Here is a 27,259-nt window from a genome sequence, read left to right on the forward strand (position 1 = left end):
AAACTGGAAACTATCAAGGAATGTTAAATGATTACCGAGCATGAATGCCATATACTTTTCTATGTTGTTGGGTATAGCATTGATATTCATCTCTTTCATTTCACCTTTTTTATTTTTATATGTATGGTTCTTAACAATACTTCCGATCTCTTGCATTATAAAGTGACTGTCATATCCTCTTAGATTATGAAAAATGACTGGTATTTTAATTTTATCGGGCTCTATTCTTAATTTAAGATTGCATTCTTGATGAGCTGATCCTCGATATTTACCAGTTATATGGCAATGGTCTCTAACTCGTATATCTTCGTCAGTATATTGTTTGTCACAAATATGGCATCCGTTTGCTTTTTGAAATGCATCTTCATCATCTTGAGTCATTTTTAATGGTTTTTTAAAGAATTTTCGCATAGTCGTTTTGCAATATTTAACTTCATCTAGCATAGCTTCCATGAATTTATAAACAGCTTTTTCACCTCGGTATATCTGAACAGGCTTTGAATATTTATCATCATAGCAACAAACAACCTTATAACCATATCCACAATCTTTGTGTTTTTGATAAGCTTCAGTAAATGATTTATCATCATTAGGCTTACAACCAGATATCTTTTCTGTTATTGCTTCAAAATCAGCATATATGGTGAATGGAACTTGCTGTTGCTTATGAAAGTTATTGAATTTCAGTATACTATTATCCTTATCAGGCATCTTTACTGCTTGAGTCCCATTGACTTGAATGCAATTATCTTTGTGATCGTTTAATACTCTCTCAGAACTAAAGCACTGGAGACAATACATGCAAAAGAACTTCTTTTCTTTGTGTTTTGTTTTGTTATACATGAATTTATTGAAATCTTTTATTAGAATATAATGCTTGTTTTCATTTTCAGTTATCAATAATAAATTCATCTGATTGTCATACTTTTCTTTTGATATAAAAATGGGATATGGTTTCTTGTCTTCGTAACCGAAAACATTTATATTGATTTCATTCTGTTTCTCGATTTTGTTGAACTGCTTTATATTCACAGGAAAATTAATTCCATCATAATTTAACTTTTCAACATATGCTTTATCCGATTTTTTGATCCTTTGAGGGTATTTATCTTGGGGATTAAGATGCCTGATATGGCACCAACGGAAGCATTCATTATCCTCATTTTTCATGTTAATCAATCCTTTTGCGCTGTTTCTAAGTTCTTGAGGAAGCCGAATATATGAGGAGCCTTTCATTGGTTCATATTTCACTATATTAAGATAGTGACCATCAACAGATTGCAATAGCCCAGCCCGAGCCTTCTGATATCCACTGAGCTACGAAATTTAAGATTTGTTGTTTTGATTTTTGTAGCGATTCAGCAATCTCCATACTATTGATGATTGTTTGAGGTTTGCTGTTGAAATAGGCTGTTTTATAAATAATGTCATCACCAGACATCTTTGAAAATGTTACCTTCAGCGTTTCAACAAATTTGATTCCCTTTATAGCTATAAGGGTTTTTATGATATGATATTCAACAGCTTTCCTTGTGTTTTGTAGTTGTAATAACGGGTCTTTGTTATGTTTTATACCAATTTCAAAAGACTTTGTGTAGCCTTTCATAGCTTTAGCAACTTCCTCTATCTTAGTCCTTGGTAATGGAATTGGGTTTTGTTTTATAGTCCTAGGCATTGGTATAGGCTTGTAATCATCCCTAAATTCAGGAGGTGGTTGAATGATATTTTCCTCATAATCCTGCACCATCTGTTTTACACTCTTACGAGGAGTTGGGATTGGTGGCCTAGGTTTGTAAACTCTTGGTTGGTTTGCTTTTAGTGATAATACTAGTTTTATGAGTTCAGTTTTAGATAATTTTTCTAGATCTAATTCATTCATATTAATATATGAGATATTTTTTTCCATTTTTGTGTACTATATAGAATTACCATTTCTTTAAGTCCTTTATAGTAAAAATTATTTTTTAGATTTTTTTGGTGCGTTTAAAAGATAACCAGAAATAAATATATTTTTGGTCACCTAAGGCAACAGATAACAGCAATTCATATATACTGTGCTATACAATATATAATTATATAATATTGCTTTCTATGTTTTCAGCTGGTATTATGTTGTATTGGTCTTCATTAGCCTTGATAACAGTATTTTTAATATGCTTCTTGGTCCTTATGTGAGAGTGCTTTCCAGCGAGCGTGTAGTCATGTTGACATGCATCACATATCCATGATTTGTTTAGCATATATCTGGTCTTGCTTTCCTTAATAGCGTTTTGTCTGTCTTCTTCATTATCGTATTTTTTATTTCGTCCCATTATATATACTATATATTATTTCCTTAAGTGTTTTTTATAGTGCGTTTAAAACTGGAAATATCAAAATTAACGTACTATAAAAAGTGACTTAAAGAATTGTTATATAGTATAATTATATAGATGAACAAACAACTGGTTGAAATGGAAACAATCGAGATGCTGGATGATATATGGTTTATCCATAGCTTATATCCAAGTTGGGGTGCTAATGAGTCTGGTGATATTCTTTATATTGCCAAGAGGAAAATTTTGAAACCAAAAATGACTGATTCAGGAATGGTATTTAACGTTAGCAATGGGCATGGTTTTAGGCTATATCAAGTCGATAAATTCGTTTTTGAGGTTTTTAATGATATTGAATCAGTTGATGGTGATATCATTCATATAGACGGTGATATAACCAATAACAGCTTTCTTAATTTGAAGCTTGTATAATATTAATAATTTGGTTTGCTTACACAGCTTTTATGGTATATAAATATATTCTTTATATTTATGCCTTGTTGTAGTAGCATAAAAATAAATCTTACATATTAGTATATAATGTCTTGTAATTCACAAATTCACGATGAATTAAAGAATATTGAAGAGTTTTCATGTCGTTATTGTGATCAACTATTAGTGGAAGGCGATATTGCCTTGAATCATCTTTATATAAATATATTTATATATGAGATGTTTTGTGATACATAGCGATTTAAAAATAATGGGTGAGGGTTCTTGTATTTTTTGCAATGAGTTATTATATACAGGCGATAAAGTTGTTGATCATTGCTGTGATAAACCTGATATTTTGGAAGATGCATATATGAAAGTATGCCAAAATTGTGGGACTCAGAATTATAAATATGTTAGCGAGTATTTTGATTTTTACGAGAACAGACACAAGATATGGCGTAAAAGCATCTATCATCGTAAATACCATATTGAGAATGTTTTAAACGATTTATGTATTAAAAATGGAGTTCAATTGTCTCATAATCATCGCGATAAGATTTACAAAGTGTTTCATGAGATCGATACTATTCTTCCATCTATAAATAAAAGAAGAAAGAGGATGATCTCAACGAAATATATTATAAGACAGTTGTTTAAAATGCTCGGTATACCATACAATTTTATCTGTGTTACTGAATCAAAAAAAACGCGAGCTTTTAATGATCGGTATTGGGGTAATATTTTAGAATTGAAAAATCGTCCCAGATCGTGCGGCTTATTCAGTAAATTTATTATCATATTTTACCATATACCGATCTATTATTGGGCCGTTATCGCATATGTAGTCGTCAATGCTTTTCATTGTATTTAGGATGCTAGACGGATTATAATTGCCACCCGTTCTCATAGTAACTTTAATAGAGTGTCAAAAGGTGTATGCATATAGGTTTGGGATGCATATATGGAGTTATGAATTTTTAGATCGAGATTTTTATGATCATCAAAGCCTTGAATTAATAACGAAATTGTAGTTATTGTAACCAAAGCAATACCACCTGTAGCTATAGAGGAGGCAAGGAAGCCGCTTGATGCAAAGAGGATAGACAATGAATTCCCTAATAACTTCCATTTTTTGAAACGTTTAACAGCCTGCTTATAAGCCCAACATTTTCGATGATATGTTTGATAATAAGCTTTCAATTCTATAATTTGGTCTTCAGTAAGTTCGCTTGATATATGGTTCCATGTAAATATGCATTTTCGATGTTTAGTCATATATATTAGTTATATATGATTTTTTTGCTTTATTATTTTGTCATTTTAGCATTGCGCTTGTTCTTTATTGTGTAATACAGCTTCCTTATGTTTTGAATTAATCTCTCAATAGAATCAATAATATTGCTAACCAATTTCACTGTTTTCATATAATTTAATTAGATAAAATCGTTGGAGTTAGATAATTTATTGGAAGAATACAGCCTTTGTTTTATCTAAAAATTGGATTTTATGATACTCTCTACCATTTATCGGATATGCAGTTTTACTAAAAGCGATTCTTTGTACATAGTAATCTGAACTGATTTTAATGTTGGATGCATTGATATTAAACCTAGACAATGTTTGATCAATACTCATAGCATTATTGCAAACAGCGATTCTAAATTGATTTCCTATTTTAGTATACCAGAGATTCAAATATTTATCAAAATATGTTCCTCTTATTTGCTCTGTATATGAATCTAGATCATAATCGATGAATAGCTTATTATGCTCCACTTTAACCCACGGAAAACTAAAACTATCACCCTCGATAAATTCAATTTTAATCCTTTTATTATCACTGGGCTTATAGTCATATTTAAATGCCATATATATAGTCCAGTCATTGGATTCAGTGATATTTTCATTTAAATTAATTTCGAAACCACTCATAAAGCCGTTTTTTGGATCAAAATCTTCTAACAATTTTGTGGGATTAAAGACAAGATTGCCATTTAATCCAGACACTACAGCACCGTTACTATCTGACATGATGAATTCAGATGGATCCGTTAGATCATAAAAATACTCGAAAATTTTATGGTAATAGCTGATGTTTCTTTTCTTATCCATTTTTAATTCAAGATCAGACTTCAAATTGTCCCGAAAATTTTTTAACTGTTCAAAATTAACAGCTTGGTCATTAGTAGTAGCTGGTTTAATACCATAAATAGCCTTTGTTTTCATATCAATCGATGCATTGAAAGCTATTCTATCATTTTCAACATAATATAGCTGATCGTATATCCTAGGATCAACGTTACTCTGATAACCTTTTATTCCATAAATCACGATATATGTTTGTAATTTTGGGACATATGCGTTCCCTGATTTCATCTTTAAAACGATATCAACATAGAGATAATTATTAGGATGTTGCTGATATTTATTAATTTGTGCTATTGTTCGACTATATCCATCATAAACTCGCGTAGTTGATTTGTCGATGTTGTCGATTGATGATACAATATCGATATCTAGACTATCATGATCTATTTCAGCTGGAAAAAATAGCTCGAAAACCATTGTGTATCGATTGATTGGTAAACTATATACATTGATACCTAATCTGCTTGAGTAGTATCCTTTATTGTTGTCAAGTACCAGCTTACTGTCTACAACTTTCGTATTGATCTTATGGTATGAATTCGGATGATCGATTAAACTGCCTAACTTTATATCATCTTCCTCGCTTAATTGATTGATACTATCGGCCATTATATGGGCAAACGTGTTTTCTTGGCCAACGGAAGTTATATGACTGCTATCAACATGATCAAGCATATATTTTTTGTTTACAGCGTCTGTATCATTGGTTGGGATTTTTAGATGGGTTATATTATACCCACCCATATGGAGATTTGCCTGCATCATGTTACTACCGTGAATATCAAGCTTGCTTAGAATTTTTTGAGTCAAAACGCGTCCTACGACCTTCTTTAAAAAACTGTTATCAACGTACGATTTGTCTGCTTTGTTTTGAAGGCTTTGAGCTAAGACACCTCCTGATTTCTTCGTTAAATATGTATTATCAGCGTACGATTTGTCAGCCTTAGTAGCAAGTTTGGTATCAATTTCAGTCCTTACTTTGTTATCCTCAACACTAACATAGCCTACGTTTGGTACAGATCGATCGTTATATAAAGTTGGATAATACACTTCGGTATTTTGCAATGAAAGGCCGGCACAATCAAACACTGTTTCATTTCTGTTCTTTTTAAGGAAGAATTGGTTAAGATATCGTTTATTTACGGCCGTCTCGAGATCCCTTGAATAATTTTCAATTGAATCATCGATCGCAACGTCATCAGGCGTTTTTAGCCCTATTACTCTCTTTTTGTTCAAATTGAAATTACCTTCAGGCGTAACATCAAAGCCGACTCCTGGGTCACCCTTTTCACCTCGAGGCCCTTTAATTGGCGTAATATTAGTGTTATTTGATTGTAATAAACCGTTTGAGTAACTCATATTATATCAATCAGTTATATTATATTATATTTTTTCATTGAAATTCTTAGTTACGAATTTTCGTGGCTTATCAATATATAAAAAGCTAAATGGGTCTGCAGTTGCTTTGAGATAGTCGTTTTTACTGATTCCAAGTTCTCTGCAAATCATTCCTTGTTCATTATTAGATGGGAATTCGAAAATACAGTGATGAGTACAATTTAATCTGATTGTTTTATCGGTATTATAATAGCTTTGAGATAAATAAATGCAACTGCAATTTTTATTTCTTGAATTTGTAAAATAGTTGCGTATTTCGCTATCATTTTTTGATCCCGTATTGAGATAATCGTCAAAGATGACTAGTTTTTGTCCTTCATCTGATATTTTATCAAGCGGTATTATTTTATCATTACTTGCTTCAATAACAGAATAACCAGCCTCTTGATTAAGGGGTTCAAAGGTATTGAAAAGATGTTGATATTTTGATTGTTGAAGATTTTTCCCATACAAATATATTTTATCATAAAACAATAGCCGATATATCATATCAAGTAAAAGGTTTGATTTACCTCCGCCTGATGGTGATGAAATCAGCATCCGGAAACATTGATTTGGCATGAAATCGTATAGTTGTCTAAAGTTTGAGGCCATATCGTCTTCAGTGTCATAATTCGGTATTCTCATTATATTATATGGGTATATTATTTTCAGTTCAACAAGGTGTTCAACACGGTGTACATCAAGGTGTTAAACGCTATGTTAAATGTTGATTTTTATATTCAATTTTCATTTTTTATGTAACGTAATAATATAAAATAAAATGAGTTTACTTAGATGGAAAGAGCTTGCAAAGAGTAAATCTGATTTGGGCGATAAAATCAATTATGTTAAAAATGCAATCACACAAAATAATATCGGTCAGCAGACAAGCCAAGAGTCATTTTCGAAGGTATTCAAACCAGTGACAAGTAAATTAGATGATGTAATTAAAAGTAATTTGCAGATAGCAAAAGTACCCAAAAAGCGTGTCAAAAAGGGGATGAGAGGTGAAATGGAAGCTCCAGATTACTATCCTGAAGTTGATCCTTTTGAGGATATGGACGTAGATAATTTATTTGATGAGCCTGTAATGCCACAAAATGAAAAACAGATTGTACCGAAACCACCAACATATGAAGAATCTTTAAAAGATCTTTTAGAAGGAAATAAGGAGATTTTTGTTGATCCCCAATATTTTCCTGAATATGAAGATGAATTACCTCCTGAATACGATGAGGATGAAATTGATTATGCTTTAGATGCTGATGATGAAGTAAGTGAAATACTAGAAGACGTTGGTATCGACGATTATGATGTAGTGCAAATGAAATTAGATCAGCCTGAAATGACACCAAAAAAAACCAAGAACTATCTTAATAAGATTTTAGAGAAAGCCAAATATAAACGGAGACAATTGAAAGGTTTCAAGGCGAATGTTACTAAAGAATATAATAGGGGAACTATATCTGAAGCGGAAAGACAGATTAAAAATAAGAGAATAAGCAATGCAAGAGTTGCATTAAATGACTACATAAATCATTACGAAAGTAAAGCCAAAACGATAAAAGGTTCTGGTATTCGAAAAAATCAGAAAGGTGGAAATGTTATATTTTTTAACGATGTAAAACAGCTTCTCAAAAAATTGGAATTGATCATCGGTTCAATAAACGCAGGAAACACATCAGTTAAAATGCGAAATATGGGAGTCGCTATATTAGACACACTTTTAAAAAGGTCTACTATAAATAAACAACAATATAAACAGATATATAATCTGTACTTTAAAGTCTAATTTATGTAACTGTATTATATATATGGATCGTGAGTTAGTATTATCATCATATAGTGTTAAAAATCAAGGGAATAACACTCCTCAAAATTTTACAACTAAATTCAACAGGCCTATAACATTGGATAGCAATTACCAATATATGATAGGTCTCAATCGTATTATTAACATGTCATTTACATGGTTTAATGTAAATCCCTCATATGGTAATCAGCTGATTAAATATAGTTCAGATAATGGGAATAAATTTGAAGACATAACTTTCCCTGCAGGTGTTTGGAATTATTCTGAATTTGATGAATATATTAAAGAGATTACTAAGACGGGGGATGATGATAACCCTATATATCCCATCTCTATTGATTTTGATTCAACAACATTCCGAGTCACAATCACTTTATCTCAAAATTATCAACTTGATTTGACGCATAGCAATTTCAACGACCTTATAGGGTTTGATAAAAAGGTATTAAAGGATGCGGTTAATATTGGTCCAAGAGTCCCAAATCTAAGCCAAGATACCGATATATTAAATGTACATTGCGATCTAGTCAATACTTCTTTAGTCGATGGCGAAGAGTCGGATATCATTTATACTTTTTCGACCAGCGTACTACAGCCGAGTTATTCGTTTACAATCGAGCCTCGTAGGGTCACATATAACCCGGTTAATAAGCAACAGATAAGTAGCATTCGAATATACATCACAGATGGGAAGAGACGGTTAATTAACCTGAATGGAGCGGATACGTCTTTTTCATTAATTTTGAAAAGGATAGAATAATATAACATAATAGTATATAATGAAACCATATGAATTCAAGAGGTTTTACCATCCAAAATTTGGTAAATTTGTATATAAGCACAAAGGGTCAGGGATTATCGTTGATAACATTTTCAAACCGATGAAGAGTGTTATGTCGTCTGTTGTTAAAAAAATTGTCAAGCCCTTAGGTAAGAAGGCAATAAAATCAGGTATTTCTCATGCAGGTGATAAACTGGGTAAAAGGGCATCAGAAAAAGCCGGAGACCTTATAATGGAAAGGCTAAGGAATATGAGGAAGGGAAATGCTGGGCAAAAGTCACTATCCCCAATCTTACAGAAAGTAAATGCCTCACCTGTCAGACACCAACAGAAAAATGAAAGTACTGATATGATCATTAATAGATTAATATCAGGATCAGGTGTAAAAAGAAGGCGTTGAGTAAAATGAATAAAATGATTAAAAAAATTGGTACATAATTGCAAAATTATGTAACATAATAATATATGTCTTTTAGAACAAGCGAATACTTACAGAGATATGAGTTGGTTCGATTTCAACTCGATGATGTAATTCGAGTCCCAGCTAACGGTCAGCACCAACTTAAAAACGGCTATAAGTTCACGATTAACGATAGAAGTTCATTCTACGATTGGTATAATGCGTATTTCGAGGTGCAATTTCAGGTGCAAATGTTAGCTGATGGAGCAACCACGGGGGCGAATCGTATCACAGTTATTAATGGAGCACATTCATTGATTGCCCACATGATGATTAAATCAGCAGGAAAAATCGTTTATGATACCGATAATCTCCATAAAGTTACTTTCGTTAAGAATCTCCTCGAATATAGTGACGATTTTAGTCGTTCAGTAGCAAAAAATAGTCTTTGGTATCTAGATACCGACCATAGGATAGCAAATGCTAATCAGAATGCAGGGTTTGAGGCTAGGCGACTTTTGACGACAGGTCTCAATGATGTCAATGTTGTTATACCTCTAAATCGTTACAGTTTCTTTGAAGAGCTGGAAGGTCGAATGTTACTCCCAATGCAACTCCAATTCAATATACAGTTACAGAATGACGCCGAATTACTTAAAAAGGCCGATGATGTAGCTGATGGACGAGTGGTCCTTAATAGATTCCTTCTATGGGTCCCAAAATTGACTCCAAAGGACAGCCTATATGATAAGTTTGTTAGTTCCTTCTTGGTAAAGAACACTTGGACGTATATGCGCGAAATGTATGAGGTTTCCGCACCAACGAATAGCAGTGGATTCTTCCAGATCTCATCCAGTATTGATAATGTTAAGGCTATCTTTGTATATCTACAACGAGCTAAATCAAACAATGCAGATGAAAATCCCTATGAATTTGATACCTTCAATATCAATCTTGACCGTGGGAATGGTAGTTATTTGACAACATGCCGATTGGAATACGGCAACGGAGTGTTTTATCCTGAGACCGAATATGATAGTGAGTCCAAAGTTAGGATCTTCAATGATTTGATGTCTTATGGTATGAGAAAGAATGATTACAACAGCGGTACACAACTCAACTTGGCAAATTACAACTCTCTCTATCCTATTATCTTTTTTGATTTATCATATCAAGCAGAGCGAGTAACTAGAGACCCAAAGCAGTTGATCTTCAGATATAAACTAAACGCTAATAGTGCGGGAGATAGTCCTTTCAACGTCCATGCCATCGTTCTTTATGATGAGACAATCGTCATTGACAAGGTGGGGAATGAGCTGGTTATTGTATAAATCAATCAATTGAATATTATGTATAAACCATTCTATTTTGTATACGTTTTATAAACAAGAAATTATATAACATATAATATATATACAAGTAATGACAACTTATCACTCTCATAAAGTGAATCTGTCAGAAGGACAGCGAAGGAAGCTTTTGACTGCTTATAGAAATAAAAGTGAGATCACTATTCGCTTAAGCAATTCAGATATGACTGGCAATGACAGTTTAATGCTAACTCAACGACAAATCAATAAATTGAATAAGGCTAAGAAGTTAGGTGTTGGATCTTATTTAAACATCTCAAAGGCACAAATTCGAAAGGTCATTAGGGTCGGTCATGGGGCACCGCGGATTGGTTTTCCAATGATTGGAATAAGTGCTATGAAAACGAAAACAAGATCAAGAAGGTCAACAACTAACAAATCAACAACTGATAACACTTCAAAGAAGGATGGTGGAAATATTAGACTACCAAGTAAGAAAGATGTATTAGCTTACACACCGCCACCATTCATTGGTTCTTGGGATGAATATGATAAATTTCTTAGAACAGGTGGATTGGTGCTTCCAAAAAAAAAGATCTTAAAACCGAAAAGAAAGTAAGAAAGCCAACATTCCATAAGAATATACCAATGAGTAATTTTGATTTAATAAACTGGTGTTTATATTTGAATATACCGATAAAAAATGTACTAATGAGAGACGAGACTGTGCCACATAATCACAAATTAGGAATATTCATTTACAATCTCCAACCGTCATATCTGAGTGGTAGTCATTGGGTTGCAACTTATGTAAAAGATAAGGTAATCAATTATTTTGATAGTTTTGGTATGCCTTCATTTCAAAAAATAGTCGATCACGCAAAAAAGAAGAATTTAACATTGCTACATCAAAACAATCAGATACAGAATATAAATACAACCACATGCGGATACTTCTGTTTATACTTTTTGAATGAGATGAACCATGGGAATACGTATTCTAATTTGTTGGAAGTGTTTGACATATATGACACAATGAAGAATGAGAAATTCATTCAACATTATTTCAGAAATATATAACTTATATATATATAATGGTTAAATCGTATTGTGTACGTGAAAAAATAAAAACTAATTCAGTTCCTAATTCTGAAAAATATATGAGAACAAAAAACAATCGTTTAATACTCAAATCGAAATGCGTTTCTTGTGGTATTACTAAAACCCGTTTTGTTAGTGCCCAAAAAAAGAAAAAAGGGCGTGGAGTAGGTGAAACGATTAACAAAAAGGTCGGCGAAAAGATTCCAGGGTTTCAACAGGCTCAAGACTTAGCATCGGCTATCATGGCAGTTACCGGAGGTGATAAAGATCTATTTAAAAAATATTGGCGCGGTGACTTTGCTAAAGGTATATTTAATAAAAAAAGCGGAATTCAGACATCTAATTTTTGGAAGCCTGCTGGTGCATATACAAATGAAAAATTTAATCCATCATGTAATTACACAGAATATAAAAACGGCAAATGGGTTAATCATTATTGTGATTAATATCTAACATATAATATATATGTGCCTGTCATACTGCGTTTCATGTAATAAAAAAACAAATTCAATCAATACTAAAAAAGTAAAAGCAAAGAATGGCCGACTTATGGAAAAATCAATTTGCTCAATCTGTAAAAACAAAAAGAGTAAATTCATCAAAGGTGGGGCTCTTGCACGTTTAAAGCCCTTCTCTGTTGTTGTTCTTTGTCTCTCCTTTGGGTGGGGGCGGAAAGGAAGGTATCGATATCCATAAAGCTATTTTAAAAGTAGCACCAAAAAAGGGTTTTGTAATGCCTGGTCATCGTTATACAGGTCCTGGTAATCCTTTAGAGAAACAGGTAAAGTGGGATCAAAAAACAGGTAAAATACTGGAGATATATGAAAAACCAACAGGAAAAACGGACGCCGTGAGCATGCAACATGACGTGGATTACTCAGTATGTGCAAACAAACCATCAAAAAATCAGGTTAAATGCAAAAACGAAGCTGATAAAAAGATGGTAAAAGCCCTTGATGCTATCCCATGGAAAGACAGACAATGGGGTCATGCTATTGCAAGGAACACTATTGCTACCAAGGCTAAAGTAGGTATGGGTGTAAAACAAAAGAAGACAAAAAACGGAAAACGGCGTTGAGTAAAAATGATTGGTCTCAACAATTAGCCGATGAGTTACATAAACCAATCAGACGAAAATTTAAAACTAGAAGAGTAATATCAAATGGAATTGACGACATATGGTCTGCTGATTTAGTTTTTATGGATAAACTTTCAAAATGGAATAAAGGTTATAAATATCTATTGACTATAATTGACGTATTCAGTAAATTCGCTTGGGCTATTCAATTGAAAGATAAGAAAGGTGCATCAATAACTAACGCTTTCAACAATATTGTCATTAATGACAAGCGTAAACCTGAATATCTCTGGGTCGATAAGGGATCTGAATTTTATAACAAAACATTCAAGGAATGGCTAAAGCAAAATGATATTAACATGTATTCTACTTTTAATGAAGGTAAAGCTGTTGTTATTGAGAGATTTAATAGAACTTTGAAAAATAAAATGTACAAACAGTTTACTATTCAAGGTAATACACAGTATCTTGAAATGCTACCAAAAATAGTAAAAGAATATAATAATACAAAACATAGCTCTATCAAAATGACACCCATAGAAGCTTCAAATAAAAAGAATGAAGGAACTGTTTACTTTAACCTATACGGTGATATGAAAACATCAAAACAGAAACCGAAATTCAAAATAGGTGACAAGATCCGAATATCTAAGTATAAACGAATTGTTTTCGATAAGGGTTATACACCGAATTGGAGTGAAGAAATGTTCGTAATTACTAAGATCCAACATACTAATCCCATTACATACAAATTGAAAGATCTCAATAATGAAGACATACAAGGAAGCTTTTATGAACCTGAATTATTAAAAGCAAAACAGGATGTATTCAGAATTGATAAAGTGATCCGTAGAGATTATAAGAAAAAACAAGCTTTAGTTAAGTGGAAAGGATACAGTGATGACTTCAACAGTTGGATTCCAATCAAGGATTTGAAAGATATATAATCAATTTTTAAGAGTGCCTTAAAATCAATTATCAAGTATTACACATGCAAATAAAAATATTAAGTATAATATTTTTATAAATCAGTATTTGATTACAAAAAATATTTTAGGACATACATTCATTTTAAAAAAACATTGAATTTATCAACAACTAATTTTTCATCTAATTGATTTTCATTATAAAAAAAGGTATCAATATTTATAATACTACAGCCGTTATCAAAAAGCATTTCGACAATATCTAAATTAAACAAATTTGATATTACGTAATTAGTATCTTTATAATTATCAAAATATGCTTCAATATAATCGGCCCATGGGTTAGCCCCGCCATCCATAACAATTACACTGTTTGGCTGATTAAATACCATGTGCTTGAAATTAAATTCATCTTCTAAGATTTTAGCAATTATTTTAATATCATTCGATCTATTATTTTTATCCGAGGTTAAACCGATTATAAATCTTTTATTATTCATATATATATTACAAAGAGATTTTATTTTTATATGGATTTATGTGTTTTTCCCTTAAACGCACTATAAAAAACACATATAAAAAAAAAAAATGTGTCATAATATTATATGAGTAAAGCAGATATAAAAAACAACCAATTATCTAATTTAATCAATGAAATAACATCAAATCATGATACAAACAGTTGCTCAAAACATGTAATATCTATACTAAAACTTGTAATAGCACTCAATAAAAGAGCTCAATTAAATGAAAAAATATTATTCCATTTAAAATCCATCTCAAATTTAAATCCAATAAAAAACATCCATAAGCTACAAGAATTGAGTAATCATTTAGATTCTCAAGTTAAAAAAATTGATATTTTAAAATCACAAATCATCAATTCAAACATTAAAAAAATAGAAATCATTATAAAAGATGATAATATAAATTTATCTGAATGTTAAATGACCAATCCACTATAAAAGAGATATAAAAAATAATGTATAATAAATATTATAATGGCATCAAATTACATCAAAGAAAAATTCGTTGAGATGATGAATATCATAGAAAAACATTGCATTAAAGACAATACACTTTTCTTACAATTAAGTGAAAAGGAACAATCAAATATATTAGTTAACATTTGTACTGATCTCGGTATAATATCAAATATGATTCTACATAAAAACATGTAAAAAAATCTGATAAAAATACAAAAATATTATATTGAAAATGTAATATAAGACGTTCATTTTAAACGCACTAAGATGCAAGATTTTTAAAAAAGAGTATAAGAGATTTTGAAATAAAACTCGGCTTCGCTTGGTTTTCCAGATTGATATTTCAGTTATGATATCAAGGCTTGTTTAAACGCACTGTATCTAAAATTTTGAAAAAGAGTATAAGAAGTTTTGATTCCATTTTTTGAATCCAGTTTTGGATCCAGTTTTAAATCCAGCACTGGAAAGTAGTATGTACTTGGGGAGATGAAATTATTTTTTAAAAAATGATTTCGTACCCCCAAGTACTATACTACTAGTTTTAAGAACGCAGAATTTTGTGATGCCGTGCTACTTTTCATTGCTGAAATGCAAATGTTTGACATGTTTGTACCACGATTTTCAACTGGCCCACATGGGGATTGTAAATGAAGTAAAACAAAGAAAGACCAAGTCAACAAACAACCTCAAACAATAGAGCAAGAACAATAGCTCCGACCAGCGCGGGAATATTCGATCGCCACGTTTTCATTACCATTCCCGTGATGGTTTTATTTCATAACAAACACCACATATTGACACCAAGAACCTTTTCGGAGAAATTTTCGCTGCTTTAAAGTCAAAACTTAGAAAGTCTTTTTTATTACTACATATATAAAAAAAATCGAACTCTCTCACTGGTCCCATATTTTTGTTTTGGCAAGTTCACAAAGAAAGGAGCTGCTCATGCGCCTAAGAGACATCCGCTGACTACCGCCCCGATGATTGCTTTGCAAGTTGTGAGAGCATCGCTCAGATTTCATATAAGAGAATGTATGGGAAGTTGCTTCCCCCCCCCCCCTGGCACAAACAACACTGCTATTTGTTGACCTTTGTCTGTTTTCCTCACAACTGCTCCCCACTTACTTAGGAATCATACAAGATTAACAGTTCGTAGAGAAGATAAGTTTTTGTGTTATCAGATAAGATTCAAATTGTGGTAGAGAGATTCAGGTAAAAATTTCTTTAATTCATGCAAGTCTCGCTGCGAACCAAAGATAACAGATTCGGCAGGCATAATCTGTGCATATTCATGAGAAGGCCAGAGCACACAAGCTAATGTAGCTCTTCAAGGCATAGTACAGGACGGTGTTGAGTACACTATAGTGCTTCAACTTCCTTTTTAATAAACCTTTGGTGTCTTAGAAGCACGCACGTCGCATTCCTGACCAACATATGGAGAAATAATATTGGAAAGGACTCTTAGAAAGTCTAGAAAAATAACAGCAACAGTTTCTGTCCTTTTTTCTGGCTGAGTTTCAATGCTTTTATCATAGTGTCAGTCAGCCTGAAATTTTTAATTATAACGCGATTGGATATGACAAGCGTCCTGACGGTGCGCACATAAAGTTTCTGCCTCAATAGAAATAGCTGCTGATAAATTACGTGCTTTACAAGCATATGAACACCTGGCTTGTATATTATCCCTCTCTGATGTCAACTGCCTAACTTCTTTGCTGATATGCATGTATGTCTTATCATAATTGTCGGAATGATTTGACCATGTTTTAAGTGTAGTCAGTACTAGTGTAATACACTTGTGACCAGTTCTTTGGTTTTCGCCGGTAACCTATATACTGATCACAAGAGTAAAGTAACTTGATTTCAGCAGGTTTCTGAAATATAATTCTACCTGTATGGCCATTATACGATGCTTTTGCTGGTTTGTGTTACCGTTTTTCACGCGATGCAGGCCTCTTACAAAAGTGTAACTTTACGACTTATCTTCGGGGACTTGGAGGGCGATAACCGGGCTAGGTGAAGTTAAAACGAAGAAAACCCACGGCACCTTACAAAAGTTTCCATATCAGGAGAAAGAGCCCCGCTTTTCAGCAGTTCTTTAATAGAAACGTTTGTGGTGTCTATTTCGTGTAGTTTTATAGAAACGTTTGTGGTGTCTATTTCGTGAAGTTTTAACTTGCCTTTTGCCGTGTTTAATGGCCCCTGACGCGAGGATGTTTTGACTTCTAATGAATTTATAGACACACAAATGAAACTAAAAACGAAGTGGCTTTTAATGTCTTGACATTTCATAGACTAGTATGAGAGACTGATATAAATTAATAAAGTGCAATTTCAATATCTCCACTGAGTAGCCACTGAAATGGTTTTATAAAATTCTAAATTATGGATCTGTCAAACTGCGCGTCAGGTTTCAGTTTTTAATAATTTGCAAGACAGTTCATTTGTCGGTCCTGAATAGAAGGTAAAATTAAAACCTTACGACCACTGACAAAACGCCAGTATTTTCTTGCTTGTCAGTCAATACATTTACATTTGCATTTATCGCATTAAAAACAGGTGAAGACTTTTGTTTTGTTGAGACCGTATTGCATTGGGCGGCAGTTCGAGGCAGTGCCAGTTCCTCTGAAGAAAAGTCAAGCCTTGACTCAAACAAGGAGCTCCGCTTCTATTCAAAAGGAAAACTCTCGGCATCATGTCGAATTCTGTGGAAGTTGGATTGGCGAAGTCGACTGGTATGATTGGAATAGCAGCCGGCTTATGCGGTCTTGGCAATTGTATTTGTGGGTTCATATGGCTTGGCTATAATGGCTACGGAGGACACGGACTTTGGTCTGGATTTGGTGTGAGTTTCCGGATCTCAATTTTTTGTTCTACTAATGGTTAATATCAAGTTTATTTGTAACATCATAAATATAAGTTAAAAGTCTTGTATAAGAACGCTTGAACATTAATACATGTATTTAGGCAATGTTTATTTTGAACGGAAAGGAAAACACAGACGAGACATGATGAAAAACCCGTAAGATATCAATCGCGATTTTCTTCACTTGGTTCTTTAATTTCCTGATCGATGAATTTACTGATGACAGTGTGATTTCACTCTAACTATTGTCCCTTTCTACATTGTATGAGGACTGATTTCCACTAGTGAACTAAGAATAACGTAAGTATACACGAGAGGCTGATAAGGACGGAATCAACATAAGAATATTAATTAAAATCGGGAAAGCCTCCACGATGATGAACGATTTTTAAATCATTTCCTTCTTTGTTAAGTTTTGATCACACTAGCGACATAACATAAAAGACACGATCACGGAAACGCAATAACACACCCCTGGTGTTATGTTGCCAGTGTGAACAACATATTACGACATAAAGAAAATATTTATCTCCTTATGTATTGGTTATGTTGCTAGTAATATGTAGTTAGCGAAAGCCTATAACGAACAGATTAAGGTTTTTTAAGAGTGTGTCCATAAGAGGACCAGGCAACATGTGATACAGCTCATGTCACCAAATTCGCCCAAACTTAGCATAAATGTTGGGTATGGTGAGCTATTTACTGTGGCAAAACATCAACTCAAAATATATTATTCCCTTCAAGTTATGGCACCTTTTGAAAAAATGGCCATTTTTCACTAATTTATGCATATTTAATTAGCTGACTTTGATTGACCAGTTCCACAAGAAAAAAAGACTTCTGAAAATAAAATTCACTGCGTTATATTCTGTGGTTATTAGGCTTTAAGTACAATAACTCACTTCAACCGTCTGATTTGATTTCTTCTCTTCAAACGGTCTTTTGGAAGGTACACATTTCGTACTGTTGGAAATAGCCTTTAACTAGTGCCCAATATCTCCCATGAGCAACAACTTATATACATTATTCTTACATGGGTAATGAAATCCATCATTAAACTTCACAAAAATGCCACAAAATGTCTGGGGACTTTAATATTCTATTAGTATTGAGGAACTAAACACACGTGACTTAACGATTTCTTGCTATTTCATCAAAATTCACCGAAACACAGAAGCCATTTATTTGCCTCAATTTGGCATAAAATCGGTACGAAATAGCTAATCAAGCATAAATCTATAGATAACAATCAAAATATTGGCGAAGATTGGCAGTTAGGGCATTTTTCGGAGCGTTTTCAGAGCCATATAATTCGGCAATGTTGTGATAGTAAATGTAAAAATAGCAGCGAAAGATTTTCTTCAAAAGCTCGCTCAATTCAACATTTAGGCACATCAAAGTTAAGAAACAAGAAAGTAATACTACATACATGCCACTTATCGACACACAGATGCTTTCTTTTGAAGAATTTGTTCTTCCTCGCTGCACTTCGATCCTTCGATCGATCTCAATTGACATGTACTGTTGCTTTGAGGCGCGATGAACTTAGCCAATACATCGTGGTTCATTCTTCGTGAAAGGTGTAAACAGGTTGTCAATAAAGTCATTCAAAGAGCTGTTCAAAGTTCACGGAAGGACACTTGTCTCAGCCAGTTTGCATGAAATAAATTTAACTAGAAAATAAACAGCCGCCATGTTGTATTTCTACCTTTGAGCCTGCCGTTTCAGTCAGCGGTACGGGCGTTCACTGGGGCAAGTACGTAGTGTAGTCATCATATAGTTGTTTGACTAAATCCTATATAGGGATATTCATAAAAGGGATACATAGCCTAGCCCTACACAGCTATACACGCCTATACATAGCCCAACACAGCTATACACAGCTATACACACGCGTGTTCATTTGCTTTTCCTCCGCAAATGTTTGTTTTTGTCGGAATAAGTAGCGGATGGCGTTATCTACCCTCTGAACAACCGGGGCTTGATCTTAGCCTTATAAGTAGTGTGCGTTTCTTGTAAAAGTGAGAATTTTTTTCAACTTCTCCATTGAATTTTTTTGATAAATAGTTGAAGAGAAATACACTGGATGCAGTGTAATGTATGCGATGCAATCGGTTTTGATGCTCTGAAATTGAGCTCTGAAATGTCGGAAACCATTAAATAATCAGAGCAAGTTTTTCCATCTTATATCAGGTTAAAACTAGTATGTTTATTGTTTTTTTGTTGTTTCTGTCTTTTTTGGGAGGTGGGGGAGGGGGTGAATATGGACATTCGAAGAAATGGCGGTCAGGTTGTTAGCCTGGCCTGTGTACATCTATTCCTTCTGTTCAAATCGTCTATATTATATTACACTTTGGTAGCTAGGAGACTGAATTTGTACCCACTCTCTTTTTCGGGATCCCACAAAGTTCTCCATCTGTCCATTTACCGATAAATGTCATTACTGCAGTTTTGTTTCAGAAAAGGGCTTTTATGGGGACAAATTTTTCCTCTTGAGTGCCCACATTGCAAGTGACGAATTGCGGCTTCAAATGATAATTTTCTTCATCACCGACTCAATTTAAGTGGCTATGTGAGTTACAAAGACGCGAATGCAGACTTTTGTAGAGTGCTTAAACCCCGCATTAAAACTAAACAAATTTATTGCAAGACTAGTACTACGCAAGACGGCCAAACTTATTAGCTAATGTTTCAACCAGCACAGGTAGTCTTCTGTCTTTTTCGAGGTCAACGCGAGGAAAACCCGTTTTATTCTTTGTCGTTTTCTCTCTCTACATTCACACCTTTATAGATATATGTATATATTTGCTGCGCCATATAGACTGCGTCGCTAAAGGCATGTCGTACGTGAATACTTTGTTCAGTTCAGCACAGACGCTCCCCTAACTAAAGCACTTGCGCAAGAAACGATTACAAAACCTACCTCGCTATCCACCGTATAGTGATTTATCCCGTGGTAAACGTTATTCTCCAATTTTGCTGAGTTATTCATTTTTCCCCATTTATGCCCCAGGGGTAGGGGAATTTGGTCAAAAAATGTAATCGTTATGCGCGGTATTAATCACTATTTCCGCCAGGGGAGGGGAATTTGAACAAGCTATAAAAAAAATACAAATGTCTGAAAAGTAACTGGGAGACGTTGACATTTTGATTTGTTTAACTGTGTAGCGTCTTTTATGCTAAAAATAATTGTTTATGCTCCAAAATGACGCTAAATGGCGGTATAAAACTGCTCCGACGTTTCGGCAATACTGCCTTCTTCAGGGTGCCACCCCAAAAAAGGCAGTATTGCCGAGACGTCGGAGCAGTTTTATACCGCCATTTAGCGTCATTTTGGAACATAAACAATTATTTTGATTTGGTTGCCGTGCATGCCGACCGTTGAACAGAAAAATCAAGAACTCTGTTTCGGTGAAAGTCAAATGGAACAGTTTTTTTTCTGGAAAATCTCTTTGGAAATTGACGGAACGTCAGAAATTTTCTTACCATTTGTAAGGTTTCCCAGTTCCAGTCTCCCATCCTTCAAGTCTCCCACCAACGGAAAGAAATAACAGGAAACTGAGCTACAAATGGTAAGCGACATCTATTTCGGTTAGTTTGCTAATTTTGGAAAGAAGCCTTTCCATTTTTCAGTGGTCATTCCAACCGGTTCTCTCCAACAAATGGTAAGCACCCTAGAGTTCGTTCAGCATCACATTGCGGTAAACCCTTGGAGCTGTAGCGTAGGAAATTGTTTTCCCTACGACAATTTGAAAATATTTTCATTTTCATCACAAACGCATCCAACGAACACTCGCGGAGGAAAAGCAAATGATCGCGCGTGTGGTCACGCGTGATGGACGCGTGATACCCAGTGAACGGCCGTACCGCTGACTGAAACGGCAGGCTCAAAGGTAGAAATTCAACATGGCGGCTGTTTATTTTCCAGTTAAATTTATTTCATGCAAACTGGCTGAGACAAGTGTCCTTCCGTGAACTTTGAACAGCTCTTTGAATGACTTTATTGACATCCTGTTTACACCTTTCACGAAGGATGAACCACGATGGATTGACTAAGTTCAGCGCGCCTCAAAGCAACAGTACATGTCAATTGAGATCGATCGAAGAATCGAAGTGCCGCGAGGAAGAACAAATTCCTCAAAAGAAAGCATCTGTGTGTCGATAAGTGGCATGTATGTAGTATTACTTTCTTGTTTCTTAACTTTGATGTGCCTAATGTTGAATTGAGCGAGCTTTTGAAGAAAATCTTTCGCTGCTATTTTTACATTTGCTATCACAACATTGCCGAATTATATGGCTCTGAAAACGCTCCGAAAAATGTCCTAACTGCCTTTTCTTCGCCAATATTTTGATTGTTATCTATAGATTTATGCTTGATTAGCTATTTCGTACCGATTTTATGCCAAATTAAGGCAAATAAATGGCTTTTGTGTTTCGGTGAATTTTGATGAAATAGCAAGAAATCGTTAAGTCACGTGTGTTTAGTTCCTCAATACTAATAAAATATTGAAGTCCCCAGACATTTTGTGACATTTTTGTGAAGTTTAATGATGGATTTCATTACCCATGTAAGAATAATGTATATAAGTTGTTGCTCATGGGAGATATTGGGCACTAGTTAAAGGCTATTTCCAACAGTACGAAATGTGTACCTTCCAAAAGACCGTTTGAGGAGAAGAAATCAAATCGGACGGTTGAAGGGAATTATTGTACTTAAAGCCTAATAACCAAAGAATATAGTGCAGTGAATTTTATTTTCAGAAGTCTTTTTTTCTTGTGGAACTGGTCAATCAAAGTCAGCTAATTAAATATGCATAAATTAGTGAAAAATGGCCATTTTTTCAAAAGGTGCCATAACTTGAAGGGAATAAAATATTTTGAGTTAATGTTTTGCCACAGTAAATAGCTCACCATACCCAACATTTATGCTAAGTTTGGGCGAAATCGGTGATATGAGCTGTAGCACTTGTTACCTGGTTCTGCCCTGTTCTCTCACGGGCACACTCTTAAAAAAGCATTCGAACCATTCAGTTTATAAGCCTTTATTTCAAAAACAAAGGATATCTTTCAGCTCTTACACAAGGTCAGAGGATAAAGCGGTTGACTTAAAAAAAGCTAACACATGACAAAATCAAATATCGCCGGCCGGTACAACACCCTGTTTACGAGACGTACATGCCTTGTAAACAGGGTCTTGTACGGAGAAACCGCTACTCCGGCAAGAGTATTCTCCTTGTAAACATGGCCTAAAAAATACTACTTAAAATAATAATCTTGGGCTTATTTGTGAATGTGTATCTAAACATTTTTAATGCTGATCAAGCTCAAGAAAGTACATGAACATCAGTCATCGAAAGTATCAACAGAGATTGAGCTGAAGAACTGAACGAGCTGGTGACAAGCATGCTTGAGGTTTGCCGACGGAAGATAGTCCAATTTCGTTGATGTAGTTCGGAAAACAGATAAGAAATACCCGACATGAAATTAAACAGAAAGCCTTTATTTACACTAATTTTTATTCATAACATTTATTGTTGAAAAACAGATTTTTAAGTAAGTGTGTTCAGCAGTAGTTGTCTTGATTCTGCAATTCTGGCCGTGCAAAAGGAAGTTTCGAATTTTTGACGATAAAATGTTAATTTTAATTCATATATTTTTTAGATTGGTGTCTATTCTTGCATATCAAAAAACTTGAAAAAATGTCTTTAGCCAAAAGGAATTAAAATGGAATATTTAATTTCATTTCAATATATTCAAATTGCCTATGCATGAAAGAAAACAAATATGACATTATTTACACAATACTGAATGGACAAACTATATTACAAAAAGGTTTTCCTTTACACATCAATAACACTTGTCATAAAATGTACCGCGAATTAATCTTTGCAATGTGCCGGTAGGAAATTTCGTATTTTAGCCTGAAAAATTTCAAGCATTATGGCCTTAAATCTCCGGCCTGAAACTGATCGATACCAATAGCTTCAAATATGACACATACCCATTCTGTATTATTCAAATCAAGTGATCTATCCTGCCCTCCCCACCCCGCAAAAATTTCTCGATCCCCCCGTTAATATACTGATTAGTCTCTTTACCGCAGTGCCAATCTTCCCCCCCCCCCCACCACCCACAAAGACGTTTTGGGAGTCAGTGGAGAGAGCGTGGGCCTGATAACGTTTGCATTTTGAGAGCAAAACAAATCTTTTCACCATATGTTCTCAACAATTTTTTTCAGTATGCTTAAGTGCTGTGTAGTTATCTCTGATAAATAGTTGCAAAACCAACCTAGAAGGAAACAGATCGGACTGGATACGGCTGCAGTTCGCACTTTTTGGGAGGATTGATGGAGAGAGACTTAATTAACTGACAACACTGTGGCAAGACACGAAAGAAGGGCCCTGTAAACCCCCCGGTCCAACCCCAGCTTTAACGGACACAATATTTTACGTAAAATTTTTATAACATTGTATTTCATTGGCGTAACTACTATGTTGCACTATGTCGCCGAGGTTGGAAAAGGCGGATCAAGTTTGAGGCAGTCTTAAACAACATTTGTACTGTTGTCCCAGGTGTTGTATAGCTTGCCGGTCTAACATCTGATGAACCGGCTCTTGTTTTATCAGATCATCTGCATCTCATCCAGATCATGTTATAATATCACCCAAAACCTAATAGTTTTTGTCATTTAATAATTGCATCCAACCCTTTTTACAAACGTTTTTTTTTTTGCAGTTGATCTTTGCAGCCCTCTTGGGAATCTTCGTATGGCGATACAGGAACAAGACGTTGGTAAGTAAATATGGTAAAATCCTCGTCCAGCGGACATGGAGTCTTTTTAAATAAATAGACACAAGTTTAAAGACCCTCCCTCCCACTAAATGATGAATGCTTAATGCTCCTGTCGTAGATTCTCCAGTTTGTATGAAATTATTACCAAAATAAATATGTTTAGTCCAATAGCGAAGCGCGCGATTGACGTCACGACTCATACAAGACTCAAACAAACTAGCCAGCGAAGCTTGGCGTTCTAGTCAATCGGGGAGAGCTACCAGGTGCTTAAATGAACATCATCATCAAGCCCTTCAAGATCATGGGCTTCTGAACAGCCTCGTCTCTTTTTTAATTTCATTAGAACTTCACACCGCTGGTAAAAATAGTTTTTACTCTAATCTTATGAAGATATCCGAATATTTTAATTTTAGTAATTTTAATCCTGATTTAGTAGACACCGCAAAAGTGACAATGTTTCTGCAGTCAATGAAACAGAAATATATTTCGTATTGACAGCATACTCTACAGCATTCTCAAAAACTAGAATTTTATAGATCTTTTAAGAACGAATATGCTACCTCCATTTATCTAGAGTTAACTAGGAGAGTTTCTGGTAGGAGAACATTAGCTAAATTACGTAATCATAAGTTAATGATCGAACTAGGCATATATAACAATACGCCCAGACATAATAGGCTCTGCCCGGTCTGTGATTGTAATAAAACCGAAGATGAAATTCATTTTCTCTTTTATTGTTCCAAATATACAACAATAAGAGATAACTTTTACAAGACAATACAGCCTATCATCTTAAATGTCAGCCGACTACCAGTGCCTGACTTGATTTTAGAATTAATGAATTCTTCCGATCATTTTGTGACCATGCAATTGATTAAATTTATATCATCTTGTTTTGATTTACGTAACAAAATACTGTCAATGTTATTAATTTTATATGAATCATTTTTGTTTTTACTATATATTATTATTATTTTATTATTTTTATTATTATTATTATTACTAAATAAGTTGACGCTTTTGCAATATTGTAACAAATTTACAGTCATGCAAATAAAGCTTGTTGTTGTTGTTGTTGTTGTGGTGTGATGCTCGTGATATCACTGACAATTTGATTTTTGGGGTATGGTGGGAGGTGTAGGAATGGGTTACATGGGTAAACTGCTGTGATTAAAACCCTTTTCAGCAAATCTTATCCGGACTAACAGCTATTCCTGTATCTCTGTCTATTGTTTCTTCAGATGATATTTTTCCTGGTATCTTGCATCATTCTTGTGATTATTGTGGGAGTACAAGCCGCCATAGCTGCTCTCGGTTACATTTTCTGGCGTCTCTTCCGGGTCGCTACAGACTGCCAAACTTATGGTGGAACATGCCATTGTCGAAACAGTAAAGGCGAACCTATCCCCATCGATCGTAAGTGCATCCATAAATCGATTCTGCTGAACAATGCCTTTTATGGTCGCCCTCAACCTCGTTCCCAGGGTCTCTCTCTCCCCGACCCTAGAGAGAGAGAGAGAGAGACCCTTGGAACAAGGTTAAGTCGTGCTCGGATCCCACCTGAGCCCGCGGCAACTTATAAGATTGCTAAGCAACATACACGTGGCATCTTTCACAGTTCTCGCAAGAAAGACACGTGAACACTTGCAAGTTCACGTGCTATATTTGATCGAATGACAAAAAAAAAATGGGCTTGTTCCCAGAAAGTTAGAAATAAGAGTTGTTATGGTAAGACACGTCACTACCAAGCCAGATACTTTAATGACAAAGTTTCTCATGAACTACTCTTCCAATTTGAAACTTCCTCTTCAGTATATTGCTGATTAAAGGGCCAGAGGCGGGTCTAAGGGGAGGGTGCAGAGGGTGCGCAATCCTTCCCCCACATATGACTCGCAGCTTTCTAATACAACTTTTATTCTGCCAAAAAAATCAGTTACGCCAAAACTTATGGTTTTAAGTAAGAGATAGGCCCCCTTTTTAACAGATATTGATTGATTTATTTAATTTTTCTTTTTCAAGTGGAGACATGTGATGTGATCTCCTCCATTGACAGCATGTTCCTGGCTATGACGATATTTTCTGCTTGTGGTACGATTGTTACACTTGCTGGTTCCATTGTGGGATGCATGGGCACGTGCTGCGCTAGAAATCAGGTAATAAATGTATTTTTAATCTGGTAAGTAACAAGGGCAAAATTTAACACGTTTTCCTTCACAAGTCTCTTTTTTTATTTGTCAAAAGCTGACAATTTTCTTGAGCAACAGAACTGAAGTAAGTACTGCAAGTACTGAAATCATTGCTTGAAATACTGTCAGTACAATCCGAAAGAGTTTCCTTGCATGTATCCGCTATGTTAACTTCCCAGGTGGACGAGGTACTGTAGTTACGTATCAACAGTCTATAACGAAATCGCTTGTGATTGGCTATCCGAAACCAATTCGCGGGAAAATTGTGTCTAAAAATAGCTTTACTTGTTAAAACGCCGTTTTACAGACGCAGTATGGAAGTTGCACGCTCCCTAATGGGCTCCCGAACTTGATAACGTTTGATTGGTTCTGTTCATCCTCTCTCGTTGCAGCAACCCGGCGCAGTGGTAGTGGTTCAGCAGCCGTCTGGGACCCAGTCTTCCGTGCTTTACACTACTACCCAGCACCCCGCAGAAGGTTACCCAGCTCAGTATCCCCAGGCACATTCTGGCCAATATCCTCAACAACAGTATCCCCAGTACCCCGCACCTTCAGTCGGCCAGTACCCTCCACCCCAGTACCCAGCGGCCTCAGGACAGGGCGAAAATCCTGGAGGCGAAGCAATACCACCAAAAGCATAGAATGGTTCTGCTTTGGAGCGCTCTGTTTATGCATTTCGGTAACCATGATGGCGTCCGTGATAGATATGGCCAAAGATCCGTAGGATAGTTCTTTATATTAA

General features: G+C 34.7%; 1 protein-coding gene across 1 annotated transcript; it reads left to right on the forward strand.

Moving 5' to 3' along the window:
* Nucleotides 1-17,229: 17,229 nt before the first annotated feature.
* LOC144646786 (uncharacterized) lies at nt 17,230-27,165 on the forward strand. The gene is made up of 5 exons (XM_078506473.1): nt 17,230-17,518; nt 24,275-24,331; nt 25,573-25,747; nt 26,351-26,484; nt 26,910-27,165. The coding sequence occupies exons 1-5, from the start codon at nt 17,369-17,371 to the stop codon at nt 27,156-27,158; spliced, it is 765 nt and encodes a 254-aa protein (XP_078362599.1). The 5' UTR covers nt 17,230-17,368; the 3' UTR covers nt 27,159-27,165.
* Nucleotides 27,166-27,259: the final 94 nt, after the last annotated feature.

Source organism: Oculina patagonica, chromosome 3 (genome assembly GCF_052425735.1).
Source record: "Oculina patagonica isolate OP01 chromosome 3, crgOcupat, whole genome shotgun sequence".
In the NCBI taxonomy this organism is placed as follows: Eukaryota; Metazoa; Cnidaria; class Anthozoa; order Scleractinia; family Oculinidae; genus Oculina; species Oculina patagonica.

Excerpts from the sequence above, each read along its gene's own strand:
- LOC144646786 (XM_078506473.1), top strand. The coding sequence starts at position 17,369 with ATGTCGAATTCTGTGGAAGTTGGATTGGCGAAGTCGACTGGTATGATT. Across the intron at positions 24,332-25,572 it reads GATACAGGAACAAGACGTTG|ATGATATTTTTCCTGGTATC; the intron begins GTAAGTAAATAT and ends TTGTTTCTTCAG. Across the intron at positions 26,485-26,909 it reads CGTGCTGCGCTAGAAATCAG|CAACCCGGCGCAGTGGTAGT; the intron begins GTAATAAATGTA and ends CTCTCGTTGCAG.